This window comes from Molossus molossus, unplaced genomic scaffold (assembly GCF_014108415.1).
Source record: "Molossus molossus isolate mMolMol1 unplaced genomic scaffold, mMolMol1.p scaffold_m16_p_35, whole genome shotgun sequence".
Lineage (NCBI taxonomy): Eukaryota > Metazoa > Chordata > Mammalia > Chiroptera > Molossidae > Molossus > Molossus molossus.
This window is the reverse complement of record NW_023425372.1, coordinates 1,169,006-1,193,613: the sequence shown is the minus strand read 5'-3', so window position 1 is coordinate 1,193,613 and position 24,608 is coordinate 1,169,006. Positions and strand designations below refer to the sequence as shown.

At 67.8% G+C, this 24,608-nt stretch overlaps 2 protein-coding genes across 2 annotated transcripts in view; one reads left to right on the top strand and one right to left on the bottom strand.

The window, feature by feature from the left end:
• The first annotated feature begins 594 nt into the window (after window positions 1–594).
• PANK4 (pantothenate kinase 4 (inactive)) lies at window positions 595–17,128 on the top strand. Its single transcript, XM_036281463.1, has 19 exons — window positions 595–760; window positions 4,009–4,091; window positions 4,486–4,700; window positions 5,494–5,677; window positions 6,445–6,537; window positions 6,855–7,008; window positions 7,098–7,279; window positions 9,346–9,427; window positions 10,279–10,379; window positions 12,358–12,513; window positions 13,124–13,236; window positions 13,516–13,603; window positions 14,513–14,664; window positions 14,946–15,001; window positions 15,140–15,189; window positions 15,565–15,669; window positions 15,955–16,055; window positions 16,148–16,216; window positions 16,729–17,128. Exons 1-19 carry the CDS (start codon window positions 637–639, stop codon window positions 16,940–16,942), a joined length of 2,322 nt encoding a protein of 773 aa, XP_036137356.1. The 5' UTR covers window positions 595–636; the 3' UTR covers window positions 16,943–17,128.
• A 1,995-nt stretch (window positions 17,129–19,123) lies between these two features.
• The window catches only part of PLCH2 (phospholipase C eta 2), a 29,407-nt gene continuing 23,922 nt past the window's right edge, over window positions 19,124–24,608 (bottom strand). The window contains 2 exon segments of the mRNA XM_036281428.1: window positions 19,124–20,807; window positions 22,177–22,474. Coding sequence (XP_036137321.1) covers window positions 19,537–20,807; window positions 22,177–22,474 — 1,569 coding nt within the window. The 3' untranslated portion in view covers window positions 19,124–19,536.

Sequence of the window (24,608 nt, the reverse complement as noted above, 5' to 3'; positions counted from 1 at the left end):
TGTGTCACTGCTCCAGCTCTTTGAGCTTTCTGGGCTTGTTCCTTGCAAATGCCCATAGATCCCCCTTTTGCCAGAAGGCAGCCTCCTCCAGGCAGGCTCCCTTGCACTCTGCAGATCGGGCCATCAAAGCACACATCTTCCCGTGGCAGGTGCATCTGCCATCCTGCACTGGGGGCGCCTCGAGGGCAGGGTCCTCAACACCTGTCTGGCACGGGACTGTTGGCATCGACAGCCCAGCATCCCTGGAGACCTAGGCGATGGGTCACACGTGCCAGGTGCCAGGTGCCAGGCTTACAGCCGGACTCACTGAGAGAGGCAGGTCTCTGCGGATCAGCAAGCCCCAGGTGTCCCCCTACCCCAGCTCAGAGCACTTGAGGCCAGCACCCGGCCAGCTCTGTGAAAGAACAAAGACAACAGTGCAGAGGTTTTGTGTTGGGCTCCCTTCCGGACCGGGCCTCTGGGACCCCCGCCCGGGCCGGCCCCAGTCGGCCCTCCATCGGCCTGGACCCAGGAGGCGGGAGGGGCGGGGCCGGCCCAGATGCCTCATTAGCATAATCTATGCGCGGGAGGTGTTTAGCAGTCAAATATATGCGCATATATCTCCATGGCTGATGAGGCTGGCCGGGCACATTCAAAATGGCGGAGCGTGGAACGAGCGGCAGCGGGAGCAGCGGGGACAGCCTGGACAAGAGCATCACGCTGCCCCCCGACGAGATCTTCCGCAACCTGGAGAACGCCAAGCACTTCGCCATAGACATCGGTAGCGGCGGCCGGGCGCGGGGAGCGGGGCGGCGCGCAGCGGGCGTGGGCGCGGGCGGCTGGCTTGGCGGGCCGGGGGCGGTGGCAAGGACGAAGGGCGGGGCGCGGGCCGCCGGCGCGCACGGCCTGCCGGGCCTCGTAGTCCGCGGGCTGCCGGCGCGCAGGGTCTGACGGTCCTTGTAGTCCTCGCGCCGCCGGTGTGCACGCTCGTCGCGGAGGCCGGACTTCAGCTCCCGGCAGGCGCCGCGCGGCCGGAGCGGGGCATGCTGGGCCTCGTAGTCCAGCCTGCGGAGGGGGAGCCGCGCCGTGGGGCCTGTCCGGCCGCCGAGGAGGTGGCTGTCCCGTCCGGAGGCAGATGCGGGGCCCAGTGTCGGGGCCTGGGATGTGGACGGGCGGCAGCCCCAGCACTGGCCGCGGGAAGCCTTGGCGGCCGCCCGGAACCCAGCCCTGCAGGCCGTGCTGTCGGACGGTGGCCGTTTGGCGGGAGTTTCGACGAGCTGTCGGGGGCTCGGAACCGCCGCCGGCCTCTGGGCAAAGCCTCCGCGTCTCCCGCGGCGCAGGGAGCCCCCGCCCCGCACTCGCCTGCGCCTCCCTGCCCCGCTCCCCGCACCCCGCGGTCACCGCCGAGGACCGGGGGCGGGAGGTCACCCAGCTGGTAGGCCGCCAGCCCCGGCCGGCCACGCCCTCCGCTCCGCCCGCGGCCAGGACGGAGGGCTTCCTGGACGCGGCGGCCCGGGGCGTCGGCCCATCGGCTCTGCACCTCCCGCCTGGCGGGACCTGGGCCGCGGCCTGAGCCTGCGAATGTGATTGTCCACCTCCCAGCGGCCGTGGTCGCTGTGCTGCCCGCCCGCACCAGACCACCGTTGCCGCCCAGTAGATGCTGGTCTGGACCCTCTGTCCCAGAGAAGCCGGCCCATCGGGAGGACCCAGCCGTGGTGCTCAGTGCACTCGCCACTGCCCTGTCCTTGGAGGTCAACCGAGTCACGGGCGGGGGGAGGATGCCCTCTAGGGAAGTGGGGAGCAGTGAGTGGAAACGTGGCGGCGGTCAGAGTGCGCACCCTGAAACCGCTGGGCTTCCGGGGGCGGGGGACTGGTGTGGTGGCGGGTGTGAGATGGCTGGAGGCCAGGTGGGCGGTGGGGCAGCCGGTGAAGACAGGCGGAGGACCGGTTCCAGGGAACCTGACCGGTTGGGTGACCACCCGGATGGTGGGCTGGACATGGTGGGCGTGGGAGCCCAGCCGCGGGTGGTCCACAGCCAGGCCTCTCCAGGGGCTCTGGTCAGCCCCTCAGGGCCCGCTGCCCATGCTGGGATGGGTCCTGTGCAGCGTGAGCTCAGGTTCAGACTGGCTCTGCCTCCCTCCACTGGGGGTTCTGCCCTGAGGGAACAGTCGCATTTCTGAAATGCAGCTGAAAGTGGGCTTGCCTGGCGCTTACCTTTGCTGGGGCCCCCAGGGCGGGCAGCCCTGGAGGGAAGAATTGCCCCCGAGGGGCCTGGAGCGGCCTGCCGTCCAGGGCCTAGCCCAGGTGGGGTTCCTTGGCAGAGCTGTGCAAAGGGATATTTTTAGTGACAGTATTTTCTCTCTTGGAAGTCTCCCTCTGGTGCCGTGTCTAGTTCCTCAAAGACATGTTCTTTGTCCGTAGGACAGACTTTTTTTCTGTCAGTGCGGCTCCGGCCGAGTCCTCAGCCCGGGGTCCCCCGGCCGTGTGCTTGTCCACAGTCTGGTTCACAGACAGGCTTGTCTGTCTGCTCTGCCCTCACCTGAGCCTCTCCAGGAAAGCTCAGGGCTCTGTGTTCTCGGCTGGCCGTGTCCCCTGGACGGGCACCCAAGTCAGCAGGTGGATTCCCACTTTGAAAGCACCAGGGACATCCCACCTGTCAACACACACTTGACAGGCAGCAGGAGGGACCCTCGGGTGAAGTGGCAGGGCCTGCAGGGTGCTGAGGTGAGCTGGTGTACAGCCTCCCTTGGGGACGAGCGGGTCAGAGAGGCGGCAGAGGACAGCAGTGCCAGGGCCGCAGGGCTCGGTGAACCAAAGGGTCCTGGCTCAGGCGCCGAAGGGAAGCTGCGCAGGTCCTCTCTGTCGGCCCAGGTGGAGCACGGGCTGCTCCCTGCCCTGGACGGCCATGATGGCATTTGCTCAAACTGTGGGGGTCCTGAGCACAGCTGAGTTCCTGCTCCCGAAAGGCTCGGAGCGCACTGCTCCGGACTGACTGGCCTGCATGCCCGTCACCACTCACACTCGGCCTCGTCTGTTCTCTCCTGGGGGGGTGGAGACAGTCCTGGTGGTCGGGGTCCATCCACACTGCCGTTGGCGACTCAGACAGGACAGGCAGTGTGCATCATGTGACCGGGAAGAGTATGGCCCTAACGGACCTTGGTGTTCCCACATGTTTGTCGACTTGAATTCACCAGGCGGTGGTTGGAAAGTGATTCCCGCCTCCTCTTATCGTCCGTCATGGGAATGTCTGCCTTATTTCTGTCGGGCCCCGGAAGAAACCCCCTGTTTTAGAGTCTCTTTGTGGCTCTGAGCAGGTCGCTCCTCCTGTCTGCCGTCCTGGCCGGCACTGCCGCGGCAGAACCTGGAGCCTTGGGCGCCTCCTGTCCCACCCTGGAGTGCTCCCCGGAGCTCAGCCTCGAAGCGATGCTCTGGGAGCCCTTTCACCTGCTCTGAGATGTGTTTCAGGCAGACAAAGGCCCCCGCTACTTCCTGATACTTGGTCTCTGGCAATGGCCCGGGGGCCTGGCCATGGGGACGAGACCTTGCTGCCCTCGGTGGCCTCCTGTGGTCACTCTGCTCTCGGGCCCAAGGCCTTGGACGTTCCTGGTGACAGCAGCCCCTGCAGCCTGTCCACACTGGGAAACTGGCCTCCTTCCCCTCTTGTAACCACAGGCCGTGAAGCACATGCTTTTCAGTGAAAACAGTGGATTTGTCAGCTTTTTACTTTGGGTCGTTTTCAAGATCAGAGCTTGAAACAGAACTTTCCTAAACTGATAATGAGCTCTAAGGTTGCCCAGAAGTAGGGCAGCTCCTTCCCCCGGGACTCGGTGCACAGGCCGCTCGAGGCCCGCGAGGAGCCTGTGGGTCTTGGAGCCCCTCCCCCTCCGCTTGGTGCCTGCAGGGTCTTCGAGTTCAAGTGGCAGCAGATGCCCTGCCGCCTGACCCAAGTCCGGGAAAGGAGAGCGCGTGGAAGGCTGAGTCTCGGTCCCTTCTGTCCACCAATGAACGTGTGTGTTTGTGTCTCCGCAGGCGGGTCACTGACCAAGCTGGCCTACTACTCCACCGTCCAGCACAAAGTCGCCAGGGTGAGGTCCTTCGACCTCTCAGGCCAGGTGAGCCTCCTGGCGTCCAGGTTGGCAGGCTCTGGGGTCAGCCCCAGGCAGGCCAGGGGTGCCTCCCAGCTTGTCTCCCAGTTGCTGTCCCTGCCCTGCTCTCCCAGCTCAGCTCGGCCCTGTGAGGTTTCTGGTGCCCCTCCCAGCGCAGCCCACTGCCCCAAAGATCCAGCAGGAGCACCTGCTGCTCCTGCTGCTCCCACCGGGAGCCTGCTCACCCCCCCCCCCCGCTCCGCCCCGCTTCCTGCCTCAGGTTGGTGGCCAGAGCACTGCCCGTTCTAGGGATGACGGAGAGGGTTGGCGCAGCTGGGTGGGTGCTCAGCGGCCTCAGGTTGGTGGCGGGTCACCCCTGCTCCCAGCGCGTGCGCACAGGACTCCCCCACTCTACCCCCAGGACTCAGAGCAGGACCAGGAGTCGCCCTACGAGGTCTCTGTGCAGGAGGAGGTGACTGCCCGGCTGCACTTCGTCAAGTTCGAGAACGCCTACATGGAGGCCTGCCTGGACTTTATTAAAGACCACCTGGTCCACACAGAGACACAGGTCATCCAGGCGACCGGGGGCGGGGCTTACAAGTTCAAGGACCTCATTGAGGAGAAGCTGCGGCTGAGGTGAGGGGGCCTCGGCCCTAAGGGTGCAGGGCGGTGGCTTTAGTTCTCGGGTCAGGCTCTTCATTTTTTTATCCTCACCCGAGGACATTTTTGCATTTATCTTCAGATAGAGCGAGGGAGAGAGGGAGGAAGAGAGAGAGAAACATCAATGTGAGAGAGACACACAGAGTGGTTGCCACCCACATGACCCCAACCAGGGCCGGGAACAAACCACAACCAAGGTACGTGCCCTCAGTAGGAACCGAACCCAGGTCTCTCTGGTCCGCAGGCCGACGCTCTAACACTTTGTCAAACCCGCCAGGGCACGGGTTGGGCTCTTAAGCAGCGGTAGCCAAGGTAGACCTGGCTCCTGCACCTGCCCCACCCGGTGGACCCCTAATACCCCACAACCATGGTGAGGCTGTTGGGGGCAGGTGGCGGCGGCCCTGGGGCTGGCCCTGGGACCCACTGCAGCAGGATGCAGCTGGCCAGCCCAGGAGGAAGGTGAAGTCTGCCCTCCAGCGATGCTCCCTGCCCTGCTGGGCAGAGGTTGCCGAGGCTGCGGCCCAGCTGTGGGAGCTGCGGCAGGACCGTCCTTATGGGGCGTGCACTCTGGCTCCGGGTGCTGGCGTCCACAGTGCACCCAGTACAGAGGGCACTCACCTTCCGGGTCGCTCTGCGGAGAACCACGTGTATCTGTGGGGTTGGGCGCTGAGCTGGGCCCGGGCAGGGGTGTGTCCAGGAGATGCTGGGGCTGCGGCGGGGCCCTTTCTGTGGCCCCTGCTGTTTCAGTGGCCGGGCTCCTTCTTTGCAGAGTCGACAAGGAGGACGTGATGACGTGCTTGATAAAGGGGTGCAACTTTGTGTTAAAGAACATCCCGCACGAGGCCTTCATGTATCAGAAAGATTCCGACCCTGAATTCCGGTTTCAGACAAATCACCCTAACATTTTCCCGTACCTCCTAGTCAACATCGGTTCTGGGGTCTCCATCGTGAAGGTGAGGCTGGGCTTCGTGGGGCGAGGTGACTCGGCACTGGTCTGTGCAGCCCGTGCTATGTCAGCCTGGCGGGCCCAGGGGTGCGGGCTGGACACAGGGACAGGGCAGACGGGACTCGGATCTGGACACAGGGACGGGGCAGACGGGACTCGGGCCTGGACACAGGGACGGGGCAGACGGGACTCGGGCTGGACACAGGGACGGGGCAGACGGGACTCGGGCCTGGACACAGGGACGGGGCAGACGGGACTCGGGCCTGGACACAGGGACGGGGCAGACGGGACTCGGGCCTGGACACAGGGACGGGGCAGACGGGACTCGGGCCTGGACACAGGGACGGGGCAGACGGGACTCGGGCCTGGACACAGGGACGGGGCAGACGGGACTCGGGCCTGGACACAGGGACGGGGCAGACGGGACTCGGGCCTGGACACAGGGACGGGGCAGACGGGACTCGGGCCTGGACACAGGGACGGGGCAGACGGGACTCGGGCCGGACACAGGGACGGGGCAGACGGGACTCGGGTCTGGACACAGGGACGGGGCAGACGGAGGACTCAGGCCTGGCTCTGTTCATGGCTCAAGCCGTGTGCAGGGTGCCCGGTGCACAGTGCCCACAGAAGGTGCCCTGCTCCAGCCTGCCCAGGTGTGGCCTTTAAGAGCACCATCACCCAGGTCTGGGGACACCCCCTGGCCACCGCCTCCCCGAAGCCTGCGGGTGTAGGCTGGGGCCTGCTCGTGGTGCATCTGCCTGCCTTCACTCCCAGGTGGAGACAGAGGACAGGTTCGAGTGGATCGGCGGCAGCTCCATTGGTGGTGGCACCTTCTGGGGACTGGGGGCTCTGCTCACCAAAACAAAGGTACCTGGCAGCTGCGGGAAGGTGCTCCTGGCTCTGCGGTTTCCCCACCCGCTCCGGAGGGCCGGCACCTGTAGGGTCCGAGGCTGTGCTTGGCAGGTGGCTATGAAGGGGCTCCTCCCTAGGCCTCGCCTTCTTTCCCGGGCCCCTGCAGGACGGGCATCTTGTCGGCCAGAGCGTGGCTCAGCTGCAGGTCCATGCGTCCTGCCCGTCTCTCCGTGCCCCGCACACAGCTTGCTTCCCTCCATGGGCTTGGTCTCAGGGCCATAGGGGTCCCCCTGCTCCCGACACCTCACTGTTCCTTTCTGCTCTGCCTGCAGAAGTTCGATGAGCTCCTGCAACTGGCCTCCAGGGGGCAGCACGCCAACGTGGACATGCTGGTGCAGGACATCTATGGCGGGGCCCACCAGACCCTGGGGCTCAGCGGCAACCTCATCGCCAGTAGCTTTGGAAAGTCGGCCACCACCGACCAAGGTACCCTGTGTCCCGCTCGCTCTCCCGGTCCACCCGCCCGTGCTCTCGGGGTTCCTGCCCCGTAGAGCTCTGCTCGCTCTCTGTCCCAGAGTTCTCCCCGGAGGACATGGCCAAGAGCCTGCTGCACATGATCAGCAACGACATCGGGCAGCTCGCCTGCCTCTACGCGAAGCTCCACGGCCTGGACCGGGTCTACTTCGGCGGCTTCTTCATCCGGGGCCACCCTGTCACCATGCGCACCATCACCTACAGCATTAACTTCTTCTCCAAGGTGACGGCTCCCATCCCCCACGCCCTGGCCTCCCCAACTTGGCTCCTCCAGGCGCTCAGGGCGGCCTCGGTGTCTTCAGAACCCGCCCACCCGGAGGGAGGGGGCCAAAGGCAGGCGGCTGAGCCCTCGGGCAGTGGGTGCCCGGCCTCCCGCCTCTTCCCTCGGGTGAGTCCCAGGCATGCACACTGGGGCCCGCGGCAGTGTCTGAGCTGGGCATGTGGCCAAGGGCGAGCATTCTAGGGAGTGTCTCCCACTGTGAGAGCTTCCAGTGAGCTTCGAGGTGCCTGTCACGCTGGGCGGGGCGCAGGGCCCACAGATGGGGCACCGCCCCTGGCAGACGGGCAGGTGGGCGGGGGTTCACTTTGCCGAAGTCGTGCTGTTTCTTCGAGCGGCAGGCTCTTGCTTTCCGCACTGGGGCACAGCCCCGTCAGCCGGTCACCGTGCACGGCCCCGACAGCCCGTCACCCTGCACAGCCCCGACAGCCCGTCACCCTGCACAGCCCCGACAGCCGGTCACCCTGCACAGCCCCGACAGCCCGTCACCCTGCACAGCCCCGACAGCCCGTCACCCTGCACAGCCCCGTCAGCCCGTCACCCTGCACAGCCCCGTCAGCCCGTCACCCTGCACGGCCCCGACAGCCCGTCACCCTGCACGGCCCGACCCGTCACCTGCACGGCCCCGTCAGCCCGTCACCCTGCACGGCCCGACCGGCGTCACCCTGCACGGCCCCGTCAGCCCGTCACCCTGCACGGCCCCGTCAGCCCGTCACCCTGCACAGCCCCGACAGCCCGTCACCCTGCACGGCCCCGACAGCCCGTCACCCTGCACGGCCCCGACAGCCCGTCACCCTGCACGGCCCCGACAGCCCGTCACCCTGCACGGCCCCGACAGCCCGTCACCCTGCACGGCCCCGACAGCCCGTCACCCTGCACGGCCCCGACAGCCCGTCACCCTGCACGGCCCCGCCAGCCCGTCACCCTGCACGCCCCGACGCCGTCACCCTGCACGGCCCGTCAGCCGCTCCCCCTGCACGGCCCCGCAGCCGGTCACCCTGCACGGCCCCGTCAGCCGGTCACCGTGCACCACGGCCCCGACAGCCGTCACGTGCCGCGCCCCTCAGCCCGTCACCGTGCACGGCCCCGACAGCCCGTCACCCTGCACAACCCCGACAGCCCGTCACCCTGCACAGCCCCGACAGCCCGTCACCCTGCACAGCCCTGACAGCCCGTCACCCTGCACAGCCCCATCAGCCCGTCACCCTGCACGGCCCCGTCAGCCCGTCACCCTGCACGGCCCCGTCAGCCCGTCACCCTGCACGGCCCCGTCAGCCCGTCACCCTGCACGGCCCCGACAGCCCGTCACCCTGCACGGCCCCGACAGCCCGTCACCCTGCACGGCCCCGTCAGCCCGTCACCCTGCACGGCCCCGACAGCCGGTCACCGTGCACGGCCCCGACAGCCCGTCACCCCGTCACCCTGCACGGCCCCGACAGCCCGTCACCGTGCACGGCCCCATCAGCCCGTCACCCTGCACGGCCCCGACAGCCCGTCACCCTGCACGGCCCCATCAGCCCGTCACCCTGCACGGCCCCGACAGCCCGTCACCGTGCACGGCCCCGACAGCCCGTCCCCGTCACCCTGCACGGCCCCGACAGCCCTTCACCCTTCACAGCCCCATCAGCCCGTCACCCTGCACGGCCCCCGACAGCCCGTCCACCTGCACGGCCCCGTCAGCCGGTCACCGTGCCACGGCCCCCCCGACAGCCCGTTCCCCTGCACGGCCCCGACAGCCCGTCACCCTGCACGGCCCCGACAGCCCGTCACCGTGCACGGCCCCGACAGCCCGTCACCCTGCACGGCCCCGACAGCCCGTCACCCTGCACGGCCCCGACAGCCCGTCACCCTGCACGGCCCCCTCAGCCCGTCACCGTGCACGGCCCCCTCAGCCCATCACCGTGCACAACCCAGGGCCCAGCGGGCGGAGGGACGCTGGTCAGGCGGCGCTAAAGCTGGGCGCACAGCTGTGTGCGTGGCGAGGCTGCTGTAGCGGGGTTTTGCCGCCACAGGGGGAAGTCCAGGCGCTGTTCTTGAGACACGAGGGCTACCTGGGCGCCATAGGAGCGTTCCTGAAAGGAGCTGAGCAGGACAGTGAGTAGTGCAGCATGGGCACGGCCTGGGCCTGTGAGGGCGGGCGTGGGCATTCACAGGAGGGGGCTGCATGGGTCCTTGGCGCTGCCCGGTCCGGCCCTCCCCCCTCAGCTTTCCCGCTGCGGACACAGCGCCGAGTGGCACGTGCTGGCTGTGCCTGGGTCCCGTTCCGGTGGTGGCGGAGCCAGCGCCCTTGGCTGGGACTCTGCTCAGGGGTGGTGCAAACTGGCTCATGTGGGCTTGTGTGGGACATAATTAGGGTCCTTGCGAGTGACACAGGCTCTGTGTAGGGGCCGCAGGCGTGTCCTCACCTCCGGAGGCATCCCCCACCTCCCCAGTCGGTCAAGCTCGGTCTCCTGGCCAAGGTCCCTCTGTCTGTTGTTGTGGAAGGAGCTGGGACCCCTGGCTGGCGACTCGGGTGGGGCATTGTCTTATGCGCCGGAAGGCTAGGGTTCGATCCCTGGGAGGGGCACCGTACAGGAGGCAGCTGACTGATGTCTCCCTCTCTCTCTTCCTCTCTGTCTCAAGTCAGTGAAAACGTGTCAGGTGAGGGTTTAGAAAGTGAACAAAGGAACTAGGAGGAGTTGCGGGTGTCGCTCTGCCCGGGAGCACAGGGCAGGCTCCGGGGGTGGGGCTCATCGCCCTTCGCTGGGTCTTGCAGTCCACTTTCTCGTCTAAGATACGTTAGAGAAGCATTTCTTGAGAAGCTTCAAAAGCTGTAGAGGGTCACTTCCTAGGTTTCGCGGCTGGTAAGAAGTGACACGGAACAAACCCGCTCACCTGGCGTCGCCGAGACCCTGGGCGCTGTCCTTTCCCGGGCGCCCCAGGCTGACCTGCTTCTCCCTCCGCAGACCCGAACCAGTACAGCTGGGGAGAGAACTACGCAGGCAGCTCCGGGCTGATGAGCTCGTCCCCCGAGCTCTACCCCACACAGCGGGCGAAGAGCGGCACCGTGAGTGTGGGTCTGCGCCTGTCTGGGTCCCTCGTGAGGCGCCAGCCGCAGTTCTCGCCGTGGTCCCCGAGGAAAGCCCTGTGTAGCCGTGGCGCCATCTCCTGGTCGGACTTGGGGGCTTGCTCTCCTCCCTTGCTTAGTGTTCTTGGGTTGTGCAAACACTGGGCAGGCGCCTCGGACCCCTGCAGTCCAGCCCCTGGGTTTGCAGGGAGGAAGGGGGCCTTTCCCAGGGCCGGGGGCCCTCACAGCAGAGTCGGGGACCCACCCGAGCCTGGTCCCTTGCACCGTGTCTGTGGTGGCTTCAGTCAGTACTGCGCACACCAAGCTGCTCTCCCTGGAGGGTGTCAGCCCTTCCCGAAGTCCCGGGTTGGGGGGACCACCGTGAGGCAGGGGCTCCCGGCTGCTGAGCCTGTGCAGCATCAGCCTCACACACAAGGTGCGGTCGCCGTGCCCTCCTGGTGGGCCACACGCCAAAGGGCACGTCGCTTGTGACCCGGTGAGCAGTTGCCACGGGCTAGGCTAGTTCAGGGGTGGGTCTGGGCGCCCGCGGGAATGCCACCCTACTGACTGCCGGCCGGGGACGCAGGTGCCCCACGAGGTGGTGTGCCCGCCTTCCAGCAACATGGCTTTTGGGGGCACAGCCCATGAGTGTGCCTCCTCTGGCTGGTCTGTGTGGGCCCTCGCTGGGCTTCCCGGGGCCAGTGGCCCTGGCCTGCAGCAGAGATGGTGCTCGGGCCTCCACATCTCCCTCCCCAGGCTGGTCTGTCGGGTGGTGTGCGCCCTGCTGCGGGCCCTCCCGCGCCTGCTGGCTGGTCTGTGTGGGCCCTCGCTGGGCTTCCCGGGGCCAGTGGCCCTGGCCTGCAGCAGAGATGGTGCTCGGGCCTCGACGTCTCCCTCCCCAGGCTGGTCTGTCGGGTGGTGTGCGCCCTGCTGCGGGCCCTCCCGCGCCTGCTGGCTGGTTCCCGCGTGGACTGGAGGGTGCGGGACCAGCAGCCAACACAGGGCAGAGCTCAGCATGAGCAGGAGCCCGAGACTGCAGGCAGGACACGGGGAGGCGGCTCGAGGTCCCTGCCACACCTCCCATCCACGTGGACGTGCCCGGCTGGTCCCAGACTGAGCTCCGTCACAGTGCGTTCTGAGAGCCAGTGTCTCCCTCACGTGACGGTCCTGCCCAGACCAGCCCGTCTGCACGCCTGCTCCTACAGACACACTAGTTTGCCGGTCAGCTCCTGGCAGAAAAGGGCCGAGGTCCAGGGCTGCGGTGCCACCAGGGTCGTCACCTGCGGGCCGAGGAGTTCACTCGCCCTGGACGGCTGCCCAACGCAGCCACGTCTGAGCACACGCAGCCCCCTCCTGCCAGGGTAGAACTCAGAGCCACGGTGAGCGACCGTGCGTCCTCAACGCCCAGGTGCCCAGCCCTCCCTGAGCGTATCCAGGGGAGGCGGTTTTGGACGGTGTGTGGTCAGCAGACATGCTGTGGAAGGAGGAGCTGGGGCTTCCTGTCTCCACGGGTCGCTGTGGCCGCGCGATGGGCCTGACACTGGGCAGGAACCTCTGGGCGAGGTCTGCATGCAGGTGGGCCAGCTGGGCAGCCCCGAGAGGCCACCGGTGTGTCGGGGGTCGTGGATTTGGAAAAGACAGGCCCCAGCTGACGGGCCCCTGGGCGTCACGCTGGCAGGAAACCAGCGGGCATTAGGGGGTGGGCGACCGGGAGGCTGCCTTGACCAGGCGGGAATGTGACCTCGTGAGTGAGCAGACTCGGGATCCAGGGCATTTGTCTCTGGCCACCAGAGAGATGAGGGCACCGCGGCTACGTGGGGACGGGGTGGGCGGAGCCCGAGACGGCATGTTCACCGTGCGAGCAGCTCCGGGCCGACCTCGCGCCGTCTCAGAGAAGCCGGTTCTAGGAGTCGCGAAAGCTCGTTTGGGTCCTTGAGGGAAAGCGCAGCTGATGTGTCCCCCTGCTTCTGACCCCCAGTTCGACTTGCTGGAGATGGACCGGCTGGAGAGGCCGCTGGTCAACCTCCCGCTGCTCCTGGACCCGTCTTCCTACGTGCCCGACACGGTGGACCTCACAGACGACGCCCTGGCTCGCGAGTACTGGCTCACCTGCTTCGAGGAGGCCCTGGACGGGGTGAGGGAGGCGCCTCTGGACGCTGTGGGCAGCTCTCGCAGGCCCTCTGGGTTCCCACGGCGGTGAGCCGCGGTGAAGGGTGGGGCGTAACCAGAAGCCAGTCCAGGGAGCGGGAGGGCTGCTTTCTCTCTTGGGAGCAGCGTGGTTGCCGGCGGTCTGTTGGGACGTGGTGTCAGCGAGGTGTTTCCCGTAAATCAGTGAATCACTTTGCTGGTTTCTTCAGAAAGCACTGGACCGGAGAGCGGTGGCCGACTCCCGGCCCTGGTGGGTCATGGCTCAGGCCATCAGAGCCCCAAGGGAACAGGTGACCCTCCACAAAGCTCCTCGAGAGGCCCCTGGGGCCTGTTTTCAGGCCCGGGGTCCCATCCTGCCCTGGACCCCACGTGGGTTCCAGAGACGATCCAGAGCCATCTGGCCTCTCGGGGACTCGTATCGGATGACATGGGTCAGAGCCTAGGGTCGGGGTAGCCGTGACCTCCAGTCCCACCTCTCAGATTGAGGCCCCAATAGATGGACCTTCCAGGAAGACAGGCCTGTCCCCAGGGCTGAGTGCGCTTCCGTCGACGCTTCCCCTTCGCCTGCGGGTCTGTGCTGACCACCGTCCTCGCAGGTAGTGAGACGCGCTGTGGCCAGCCAGCCGGGGTCTGCGGACGCGGCCGAGAGGGCGGAGAAGTTCCGCCACAAGTACTGGGACAAGCTGCAGACACTGCGACACCAGCCGTTGTGAGTGTCCTCGTCCCTGGGGCTGCACGTGGCCAGCCCAGCACGTGCCAGCAGCACCCTTGGCTGTGCCGGTGCCGCCCGTGGGGATGCACATTCACGCGGGGGCGGGAGCTGCTCCCCGAGTTCCCCCGGAGCCCCGGCACACGTGCTGCCCACACGCCTAGGGATGCTCGGCACGGCCGGCCCTCGGCTGTCCCCTCCGCCCCTGTCGGTGCCTGGACGCTGTGCGTGGAGGGTGTGTCCGCCCGCTCAGCCGCCTCTGCCTGGCTCTGTCCCCAGCGCTTATGGGACCCTGACCGTGCGCAGCCTTCTGGACACGAGAGAGCACTGTTTGAACGAGTTCAACTTCCCCGACCCCTACTCCAAAGTGAGTGCTGCCTCCTGGGGTGGGCGCGTGCCTGCGGGGACATGGGGAGCGGGGGCACAGACAGGCTGTTCAGTGAGTGGGTTCAGTAGCAGCCCAACCCCAGTGCTGGCGACAGACTGCGTCCTGGAGCCGCTTGGCAAAGGTCCGTCTCCTGAGACCGCCGGGGGCCCCTCCGTTGGTGGCGCCCACTGAAGAGCTGTGGAAGGAGGGAGGCCCTGTGAGGACCCCGGCAGAGGTCTCCTGGCTCTAGCTCTCTGCCAGTTAGGGGGGGCCGTGGAGGGGGAGGTGGTGGTTGGCAACAGGACTGGGTGGTGGAAGTTTGGGACCAGCCACCTGTGTTTTGACTCAGAGGGACCTGGTTCTGGTGTGCCCAACCACGGCCGCTGCTGCTGTCCTGAGCCCCGCCCCTCCCGGGCCTCCTCAGGCCCCGCCCCTCCCGGGCCTCCTCAAGCCCCGCCCCTCTCCCAGGCCTCCTGCGGTCCCTGGACCCTCACAGTTGGTGTTTTCGGGCGTCAGTCTTGCTTTCAGGATTGACCAGCGGGCTGGGGACCGGCAGGTGGCCACTGTGACCAGGAGGCCAGGTGCAGGGCAGTGGGCGGGCAAAGTCCCGGCCACTGCGGCAGAGCGATTCCCACTGCCCTTCCCTGCACGGGAGGGTCTGGGGGAGCGGGGCTGTGTGCCCGTGGGAGCCTTGGCACTTCTGTGCCGCCCCCGCCGCGTGGGCCGAGCCCTCCTGGGCCCTCCGTGCGCAGTTGGAGCGAGCCCGAGCCCGGGTCAGCACCCGCCACCTGCGCGCTGCAGCGCCGGCGGGTCGGCCGCGCAGTGAGGCCACGAGCCCCGCTGCCCCGGGCTCCGCGTCCGCGGCTGGGCGCCCGTCACTCAGCGCGGCCGTGTCCCCGTCTCCGGCAGGTGAAGCAGAAGGAGAACGGCGTGGCGCTGAGGTGCTTCCAGAGCGTGGTGCGCGCCCTGGACGCGCTGGGCTGGGAGGAGCGGCAGCTGGCCCTGGCGAAGGGGCTGCTGGCCGGGAACGTCTTCGACTGGGGAGCCAAGGCCGTCTCTGAGTAGGTGCTGGCCGCCAGCCCACTCTCCAGGCCCGGGGCGGGGCAGCAGGAGGAGACGGCCCTGGTGGGCTGGGCTTTGGGGGCGCGCGGGCCCTTGGGGTGCAGGTGGCAGCCCTGCCTGTCCCCAAGCGCATCCCTGGGTTTGGGATTGACGTTTCCACGGGTAAGAGTCCAGGGTGGTAGTCGCCGCGGAGTGGGGAAGGTACAGCCTCCGTGTCTGCAGTGAGCTGTTGGGCTGAGGTTCTGGGTGTGTGAGACTTTCTTTTCTCCTCCCCACGTAGTGTCCTGGACTCTGACCCCCAGTTTGGGTTTGAGGAGGCAAAGAGGAAGCTGGAAGGTAGGGGCACCGGGCGGCCTCCAGCGGGACGGGTCCAAGCGGGGGATGGGCGGTGGGGGCAGCTCATTGCCACGGCGCTGGGGGAGGGGAGGGTGACTGCCCGAGAGGGCCCTGCTGACCGCAGCCCTGTGTCCGCAGAGCGGCCCTGGCTGGTGGACTCCTACGGCAAGTGGCTTCAGAGACTGAAGGTACATGCAGCTGCCCCGCCTCTGTCCCAGGGCCGCAGCACACAGCCCGGGCAGTGGGGCCCACCGGGGACCACAGGAGGGGGGAGCTGGGGTGTCCCCGGGCGACCCGGGGGCCGGGATCTCACCACTGCCCAGCTGTCAGCCCGAGCTGGCCATTCCCTGTCCCACACCTGCCTCCTGCAGAGACACTGAGTAGCTCAGTTGACCTCAGGACGAAGGTCGCCTGGGCCAGCAGCTCTGGGAGGAGCTCGGGCTGACCCTGCCCAGCACCCACGGGACCCAGCGCCTCGGCCTCGGCCGTGGAGAGCAGTGTGGAGGGTCTGAAATGCTTGGACGCGCCTGTCCCCAACTGAACGTCCTGGTTTTGTCTTGCAGGGGCCCCCTCACAAATGTGCCTTAATTTTCGCAGATAACAGTGGAGTAGACGTCATTTTGGGAGTCTTCCCCTTTGTCAGGGAGCTTCTGTCTAGAGGGACGGAGGTGAGTGTGAGGGCTACCCGCGGGACCCTTGCCCGCTCCTCCGCTCCCGGGGGGTTGGCGCTGCTCCTTGGTGCGCGGCAGGTAGGTGCGGGCGAGGGGGTGACCTGCCCGAGTCACGGGCCGTCTCCATCTGGACCTGAGGGCCAGCTCTTCTGTGGGCTGCCAAGCAGTGACGGGTGTCCAGGGGCTGTGCGGCTGCCGCAGCTCTGGGCGGGCAGGGGAGCAGCTTGGTGTGGTGCTGGGTTGTGGCCGAGGCCCCTCAAAAGGCTGGGGTGTCCACTGCAGGTCATCCTGGCGTGCAACTCGGGACCTGCCTTGAACGATGTGACCTACAGCGAGTCCCTCATCGTGGCCGAGCGCATTGCGGCCATGGACCCTGTCGTCCAGTAAGCGTGGTGGGAGGCCTGGGGCCCTGGACCGAGGGGTCGCAGTGGGGTTTCCAGGGGCCACCTCACGGGCACCGCCCTTGTGCTCACAGCTCCGCGCTCAGAGAGGAGAGACTGGTGCTGATGCAGACAGGCTCCAGCTCCCCATGCCTGGACCTCAGGTACCTGCGCCCCCCCGCCCCCCGCCCCCCGTGCAGTCAGCCTCTCTCCTCAGGGACCATCGCTGCGTCATTCAGCCTGGGGGCGGGTGGAGCGGACGCCCATGCCACGGGCTCGGAGGCTGGCAGTGGGCCCACCTGAGGCTGCGACCCTCCCGTCAGTCTGTCTGTCCTGGGGTTCTGAGCATAAAGACCCCAGCTACCTGGAGCCAGCATTTGGAGGGGACTGTCAGTCCTTATCTGCCCGGTAGTGACCCCTTTTCCAGGCCCCCTGCTGACTAGCAGAGAGGATGACAGATCCCAGGGAAGGACTAGATCCTTCCAAGTTCAAAATGGGCGTCACTGAGGCCCAGCTTCCCAAGCTGCCTGTGCGCGAGGGAGGCCCAGCCGCTCGGCAGGCTGCGCGTGGAGCCCACAGAATCGCGGGGGGTCTCCATGCCCTGGGGGGCAGGCAGGGTGTGGCATCCACCCTGGTGTCGCCCGAGCCCACCTCACTGTCCTCTCCCTCCCCAAAGCCGCCTGGACAAGGGGCTGGCCGTGCTGGTGCGGGAGCGCGGCACGGACCTGGTGGTCATCGAGGGCATGGGCCGCGCCATCCACACCAACTACCACGCGGCCCTGCGCTGCGAGTGTCTGAAGCTGGCCGTCATCAAGAACTCCTGGCTGGCCGAGCGGCTGGGCGGCCGGCTCTTCAGCGTCATCTTCAAGTACGAGGTCCCGGCCGAGTGAGGTGCCCGACTGCAGGCCGATCCGCCCGCCACGTGTCAGGAACGCGCCTCACCTGCAGCAGGGACGTGCTCCGGCCGGAATATTTATGTTGTGCTTCTGACTCAGGCTGGTGGCCCGGCGTGGGCCTGGTGCGCCCACGTCAGGCTTTCCGTCAGCGCTGCCGTGTTCGTGGCGGGGAGACGGCCTGCCCCGTGGGACGTTCGCAGTGGAATGTATTTAACTGTTAAATAATCTTTTGTATATGTATTAAATATATATATACTGTGTGTCTGACAGAGAACACGGCTCCAGACACGCAGCAGTTCCTAGGGCGAGCCCAGAGCTGTGGGTGCCTGGGAAGCCCTGCCCACCCTTCCCCAGGGAGCAGCAGTTACTTCTAGAACACCTAGGCCACCTGGGCCCGGGGCTGCCTGTCCCGGCTGCACAGTGGAGGGACCGCAGGGTGCTGAGCGGAGGCCGAGGGTATCGAGGTCCCTCGGGTTGGTTGGTGGCGGGTGCACACCTGCTCAGAGCTGGCCAGACCGTGTGGGTTTTGTCACCGTGGCCTTGCACCTGGCCCAGCCCTGGGAGTGCCACCAGGTTGCAGGAGCCCACTGTCCCTGGCTGCTCCCCGTGGAGCGGGCCTCGGGTGCAGACTGGAGCCAGAGGGCAGCACGCAGAAGGCACTGGAGTGACCTGTGAGGCCTGCGTCTGTGTGCACCGGATGGAGGACTGAGTGCGATGTGCATTTTTGAGAGTTGGGGCCCCCCTGCCCCGCCCTGAAGGGCCCAGAAATCCGAGGGCTGGGGTGGGCCTGAGGGCAGCTACTGGCCACCACCTGCAGGGCCTGAGCGTGCTCACTTCTGCCCGCCCACCCTTTTCACCAAGGCCCCCACACAGCCATGCCCTGCGGGGCCACGGAAGCCTGGTACCCCCGACACCCCAGCCCCCAGCTTCATGTTTGTGTGGGGCAGACAAGCCCCCCAGCTACCCAAGTGTTGCGCCCTTATTCCTTCACACCCCAGCCCTGCCTGGCAGTGGCTCCCACACCAGCCCCAAGGCCCCGAAGTAGCTCTGGTGGCAGAGCTGGGGCCTGGCCCCCCTCAAGTGGTCACCAGGGGGCGCAACCAGCTAGAGGGCCCAGGCTGGCCCGTCCAGCAGGTGACCTCCAGGAGAGCCCCCACACTGGACCCTAACCGTCTGGCCTTGCGCCTCCACATGGCTCAGCGGCCCCCCATCCTCTGCTCCTTGCTGGTGGAGGGCGCTGGCCTGGGGCCCTGGTGCAGAGGGGCCCGCCCAGATGTCTAGAATTCCAGAGCCCCCACTGCGCCGGCTTGGCCCTCCATGGGGGCCACGATCCTGGGAGTGACAGACAGGCCAAGGCAGCTCAGGCCCCTAACACCCCCAGCCCCCGGGGCCCCTCCCGTGACACACCCTGTCCCTGTCCAGCTGCAGCAGACAGGCTAGCCCCCAGGGCACTGAGAGCAGCCCCTGGAAGGTCACCGTGCGACCACACCTCCCATGAGAAGGTGGGGCACCACCCCGGGAGCCCAGCAGCCAGTGCCCCACTCGGGGATCCGACCCCCAGGCTGAGGCTTCTCCCTGCCCTTTCCCCTGTCAGCACTCGAGACTTGCTCCCTCCCTCCCTGGGCGCTCTAGCCCACTGCCGTCCGTTCTGGGGTTGGGCCACAGCCTCCCCCATGCAAACGCCCAGGGGTCACCATCGGACCCCCTCAGCCAGGCCTATGCCGAGCTTGGGCCAGTGCGGGTCCCAGGGCCTGAGGGCTTCCAGCCCCCCTGCCCGCACCCCAGCTTCTCGTGGTCTCTGTTGTGGTGGGGCCCGGGCTGCCCCACTGACAGCCTGTGGCACAGAGATAACTGGCCATGGCAGAGGTTGCAGGGAGGTGCTAAGGACAGGCCCCGGCACAGACCCCCTGTGGCCTGGCCAGCACCCCAGCTTCTCCAGGGAGGGGCAGTCCTGGAACCTGGGTGAGAGGCAGGGTGGTGGGGGCGGGTCCCCGCCCAGGGCCAAGGTCTGCCCCCAGGACGGGTTGGGGGGCGCAGGGGTGTGTGCCGGGGGGCTGTGGCCTTGCTAATTCTCCTGTGAGCAGGGGCCAAGGCTTCCTCTGGGCCTCGCGCACCCTGGGACACCTAGTTCGAGGCCACGGGGGCTGCAGCCCGGCGGTTGGCCTCACACAGAGCAAGCATGAAAGTGTTTATTGGAGTCGTGTTCGGGATTTACAGAGTCTAAAACGTCCATACAGAGGGGTTCATGCAGACGAAGCCAAGCGCAGGGGGGGCAGCTCGGGGCACCCGCAGCGGGGCTGGGCACAGGCACCCACGCAGCTAAAAACCAGGGAGACTGGGGAAGGACTCGGCACCATTTTAATGTAGAAGATTCGTCTAAAAATTTAAATATCTCTCTATGTATATATCTTAAAACGTTGTGAAAATTTTTCCCGGGAGGGGGGGCTTCTTTCCTCCCCAGAAGAGGCAGGGGGCACAGAGGGCCCCAAGGGGCAGAGGCTCCGGGCACCAGCACTCCTGTCCTGGGCAAACACGACCCTGCCCCCACTGGCCACAAGAGGGCAGCCAAACCCACGTTGGCCACTGGGTCAGAGTCTGAGCAGGAGGCTGGTGGCGCTCTTGGGGGCCGGCACATCCCCAAAGTCCTCTGGGCCCACGGAGCAGGCGCCCTCGGGGGTGCCCCTCTCCTCCTCAGGGAGTCCCCGCGGGCCCTGCAGCCGCTGTTGACGCTCCTGGGCCTGGCGGGCCCGGCTGGCGATGGCGCGCACGCGGCTCTGGCTGCGGGAGGACCTCCGCAGGAAGCCGGAGCCCCCGGCGGCCCCCAGCCCTGCCGGGCCCAGGCTGGTGGGCGAGCTGATGTCCCCCGCCTGCTGGAACCCCGTGAGCCAGCGCAGCTGCTCCGTCAGGGGGTCCCGCCGCGCCACCCGCCCCGCTGGCCCCTCCCCAGCTGGGCCCAGACTGCGGCCCAGCCTTCCACCCAGGCCCTCGACACGGGGAGCAAAGTCATCGGCCGTCAGGTCCCCCAGGCTCTTGGACTTGGTGGACACGGGACAGTCCCGGAGGTCTGCCAGGGGGAGGCAACCCCAGGGTGGCCGAGGGGCCAGGGCCCGGGACCGAAGCTCATCGGCGGCCGCAGGGAACTGGCCTGCGGCCCACAGGTTGGGGTTGGATTTGCTCTTGGTCGCCGAGAGGAAGTCCGGGCAGGCTGCGGAGGCCAAGCAGGGCCTCAGGGGCAGGCGTCCAGCAGGGGCCCCCGAGAGGCTCTCTCGACCCAGGCCCAGGCCCAGACCGGGCAGCAAGAGGTCAATGACTGTGTCACTGGACGACAGACTGGAGGACGAGGACACGCTGTCTCCGGGGCCGCCTGGCTCCAGCCGCTGCCAAAGGCGGTCTCCACCCGTGGCGTCCGAGCTCGTGGCAGGCAAGGGCCCGGCCAGGGACCGCCGTCCACCCAGGAGCTCCGAGGGCACCTGCCCCTCACTTTTGGCTCTTCTAACCAAGGGCAGATGGCCCAGGGCCCGGGGGTGGCCTCTGCTGTCTGTCTGGCTGCTGGAGACCCCCGCACACGCCCGGCTGGGGCCTCCCCCGTCGCACGCCTGCTGCCTCCTGTGGGGGGCCGGCCCCGCGTCCCCCTGGCTCCCGGGCCTGAGCCGGGGGGGCACTGAGGCTCCCAGAGCCACACCTGGGAGGCTCTCAGCTTTGGCTCCGGGTCCTGGGGAGCACCAGGGCCCTCCCGGGGAGGGGCTGGGCGGGGTGGCCCGCAGAAGTGGGGGGCCGGGGCCCAGGGCTGGCTCCTCAGCAATGGTCTCCAGGCTGCACAGGGAGGAGACCGACCTCTGAATGGAGAAGGAGCGGGTGTCTGTGGGCGAGAGGGAGGGCGTGTGTCAGGACGCACCCCGTGGCCCCGCGCCCCCGGGACCCCAACGACCAGGCCTCCGTGGGACACAGCAGCCCTGCCCTCCTCCGCTCCGCTGCGGGTCCTCGGCTGGGGCGGCACAGGGGGCCGGGCCGTTACCTGGCACTTGGCTGCTGTCAGTTCCTAACTACAGGGGCAGCATGGGGACAGAAAGGAGAAAGTGGTCAGCCTGGGCACAGGACTGGCAGGCGGACAGATGGACAGCAAGGGCAGGGAGCAGGGCAGCTCAGCTTCCACCCTCGCCCAGTCTGGGGTCCACACCCCAGGACAAAGTGCTGTCACCATCCCAGGCCGGGGATGAACCCCAGGGCCCAGGGACCTGTGTGCTTCTGCAAACTCAGCCCCAGCATCACGGCTCCGAGCGCCGCCCCGGAGTCTGGGCGCGGGGCCGACTTCCCAGAGGACTGTGGCGCAGGGTCAGGGGCCGGGACACCTGCAGCGTAGCCCTGGAGGGAGGCCAGGGAGGGGCTGGACGCTGCCCCTGAGTCCTAGGAAGGCCAGCAGGAGCAGCCAGGCCAGGCGGGGCAGGGAGGGAGGGCCGGCAGGGGCCTCGCCCCAGGCTGCAGGCTCGGCGAGCACAGCCTGGCTTCTGTCCCCACCCAGGTGGGGTGCTCCCGCGTGAGGGCCACTGCAGCCGGACCGGCTCTCCCTGCCCAGGCCCCTCGGGGACAGAGGGGGGCGTCCGAGGGCAAGAGGCCCGGGGGTTCGTCTCGCTCAGGCGGGGGCTGGGGGCTGGGGGCCCGCAGGGAAAGCCAGCAGAGCACAGGGGAAGGCGGCCGTCAGCACACAAGGTGAGGCGGTGGCGTTCTGGACATGGAAGCGCAGCGGGGACGCCCGGCCAGGCCATGCGGAGGGACTGGGGACGCCACGGAGCTCCGGGTCTTACCGGTGGAGAACATTGAGGATTTACTCCTAATCTCCTCCAGCTTTTGAACGAACAAGGTATTCATCTCCCTCTGCAGGGCCCCCGCCTGCCTGCGGGCACCCTCGGGCCAGCAGGGGGCCGCCTCAGGGCTGCCCGGGCTGCCGGAGTAGGGGGACACGGAGCAGCCGCCCCCCGGACCCTCGGAGGTCCCTCTGCTGCCGCTGCCTGGGGCCGCCTGGGGGGCCCCCAGCGAGTCCGCCCCAGCGCGGGGCTGCTGGGTGATGGCCACGGGCCCACCGGCGGGCCCCGGGCTGGGTGGCCGCCCCCGCCGAAGGCCATCGGTGTCCTCGCCGGTGCAGGAGCCCACCACGCACTTCATGCAGGAGACAGCCACCCCGGCAGGCCCGGGGCCCCCCTGCCCAGGGCTCCTCTCCGCCGGCACCTTACCTCGGGGGCTGTGGCCTCCGGGCTCCTCCCGAGCCAGGGCCTCCAGAGCCGGGCCGGGGCTGGGGGGCGCCACGTCTAGGGCCTCCCCCTTGGAGCCTGCGTCCTGCGTGCCCAGGACCAGCTCCGGGAAGGCCTTTTGGCCTGACTTCTGGCTCTTGGTTGGGGCGCTGGCCGTGCGCCTCAGGAGCCGTTGGCTAACAGAGGGCCGGGGAGGGGGCTGCCCAGCAGCATGACTGTCCAGGGAGCCAGGCTTGGGGCCTCGGAGGAACAGGCCTTTTAGGCCCAGAGCCTGCTTGACCTGCAAGAGAAGGAGCCCACATTGCTGGTGGCCAGACACGGGGGGTCAGGCTTTGGGGGCCAGGGGCTGAGGGCCAGAGGCTGAGACCCAGGCATTGGGGGCCAGGGGCTGAGACCCAGGCATTGGGGGCCAGGGGCTGAGGGCCATACACTGGGGGCCAGGGGCTGAGGGCCAGAGGCTGAGACCTAGGCTTTGGGGGCCAGGGGCTGAGGGCCAGAGGCTGAGACCCAGGCTTTGGGGGCCAGAGGCTGAGGGCCATACACTGGGGGCCAGGGGCTGAGGGCCAGAGGCTGAGACCTAGGCTTTGGGGGCCAGGGGCTGAGGGCCAGGGGCTGAGACCCAGGCTTTGGGGGCCAGAGGCTGAGGGCCATACACTGGGGGCCAGGGGCTGAGGGCCAGGCACTGGGGGCCAGAGGCTGAGACCTATACACTGGGGGCCAGGGGCTGAGGGCTAGGCACTGGAGGCCAGACACTGGGGGTCAGGCTTTGGGGGCCAGAGGCTGGGGGCCAGGGGCTGAGGGCCAGGCACTGGGGGCCAGAGGCTGGGGGCCAGGGGCTGAGGGCCAGGCACTGGGGGCCAGAGGCTGGGGGCCAGGGGCTGAGGACCAGGGGCTGAGGGCCAGGCACTGGGGGCCAGAGGCTGGGGGCCAGGGGCTGAGGGCCAGGCACTGGGGGCCAGAGGCTGGGGGCCAGGGGCTGAGGCCCAGGCACTGGGGGCCAGGGGTTGGGGGCCAGGGGCTGCCCAGCCCAGCCCAGCTGCACTCTGGCAAGTGGTGACCTAGGTGAGCCCGCTGCAGCCCGAGGGGTCAGCTGGGTGAGGGCACCAGCGGGCATGCCGGGGTTGGGACACTCAGGGCTGTGTGCAGGGAGAAAGGTCTCTAGGCCCCTCTGCAGGGACGGAGGCGGCTGTGGCCTCGGCGCTGACCGGGGCTGGCCCAGTCCGCACAGGCCGGAGCCAGCAGGGGCCGCAGGTCTCAGGGCGACAGGCCCAGGACTCTCCCAAGCAGAGACCTCGGAACCTGCACCCTGTGCCACCGCACTGTGCACCTGTGGCAGGCCCCGCGGCCTGGCTCTGGCAGGTGGTGCCCACAGGGCAGTGCTGGAGAGAAAATGGACTGAGGCCGAATGGAAGCAGGCACTGCCCAGCCCAGCCCACGCTGGCCCCCCGGCACTGCAGGCCAGCGGTCTGTTCTCCAGGCCCCTGCTCCGCCCGCTCCCTTGGAGGTGCTGCCTCTTGCAGGCGTCTTTCCGACCCTCACCCTGCTCTGCGCATGTGACCCCAGGGCAGGGTTCATGCCAGCTTGGCACCCCCTGAACCACTACTGGCCCAGAAGGTCCCTAAAAGGTCTCTCCCTCAGCCTCCCTGCCTGAGGAAGGCAGCTGGGGTGCCCGGGACCAGCTGGCCAGTGCCAGGGAGGCCGGCAGGGTCCTCACGTGCAGAGGCCCCCACGGCAGCCGCTGCCCCCCAACGACACCGGGCCCATCGGGGGAGGCATGACGTGCCCAGCACTTGAATCAGTTTCCAGATTCAAGATCCCAAATGCAGAGCGATTTGGTCAGTGTTGGCTGGGAGGTCATTTAGAAGAAGGTCCAGGATTCAAGCTCGGAGCCCCGCGTCTCTGGGACCTCCCCGCCCGGCACTGGGCATCCAGGGCACAGAGTCAGGGGCACAGGGGTGCCGGTGGCGGAGAGAGGGGGAAGGGTGCAGGGACAGCTTGCAGTCAGAGAGGGAGGCTGGAGTGAGGGGAGGGCGCCCAGGAGACCCGGCCGAAGTCCTGGACCTGCTTTGTAAATGCTCTGTGAGGGAGGATGGCCCGAGGGACCCAGAACGCCCAGGACCACATCATGATCACGGCACATGAGCTGGCAGTCTCCACAATGCTCCCAGGGGTCACAGCCGCCCCGGGCCGGCCTGAGCATGCGGGTGGGGCGGCGGGATGTGCAGCCCCGCGCGGGGGTACCTGTGAGCTCCTAACAGGGCGGTGCTTGGAAAGGTAGGCTCAGGACACAGAGAGCCCACTGCAAGACCAAGACAGAGAAGACCGTGAGGCACGACAGCGGGCGCAGAGCCCGTGGAGACCGGCAACACACGACAGACAGAAGACGGGCGGACGACAGACGGCAGAGCGGGGGG

Bases quoted from the DNA above. Each gene is read 5' to 3' on its own strand.
- PANK4 (XM_036281463.1), top strand. From the start codon at position 637: ATGGCGGAGCGTGGAACGAGCGGCAGCGGGAGCAGCGGGGACAGCCTG. The intron at 6,538-6,854 runs GTACCTGGCAGC...CTCTGCCTGCAG, and splicing joins CTCTGCTCACCAAAACAAAG to AAGTTCGATGAGCTCCTGCA. The intron at 7,009-7,097 runs GTACCCTGTGTC...TCTCTGTCCCAG, and splicing joins GTCGGCCACCACCGACCAAG to AGTTCTCCCCGGAGGACATG.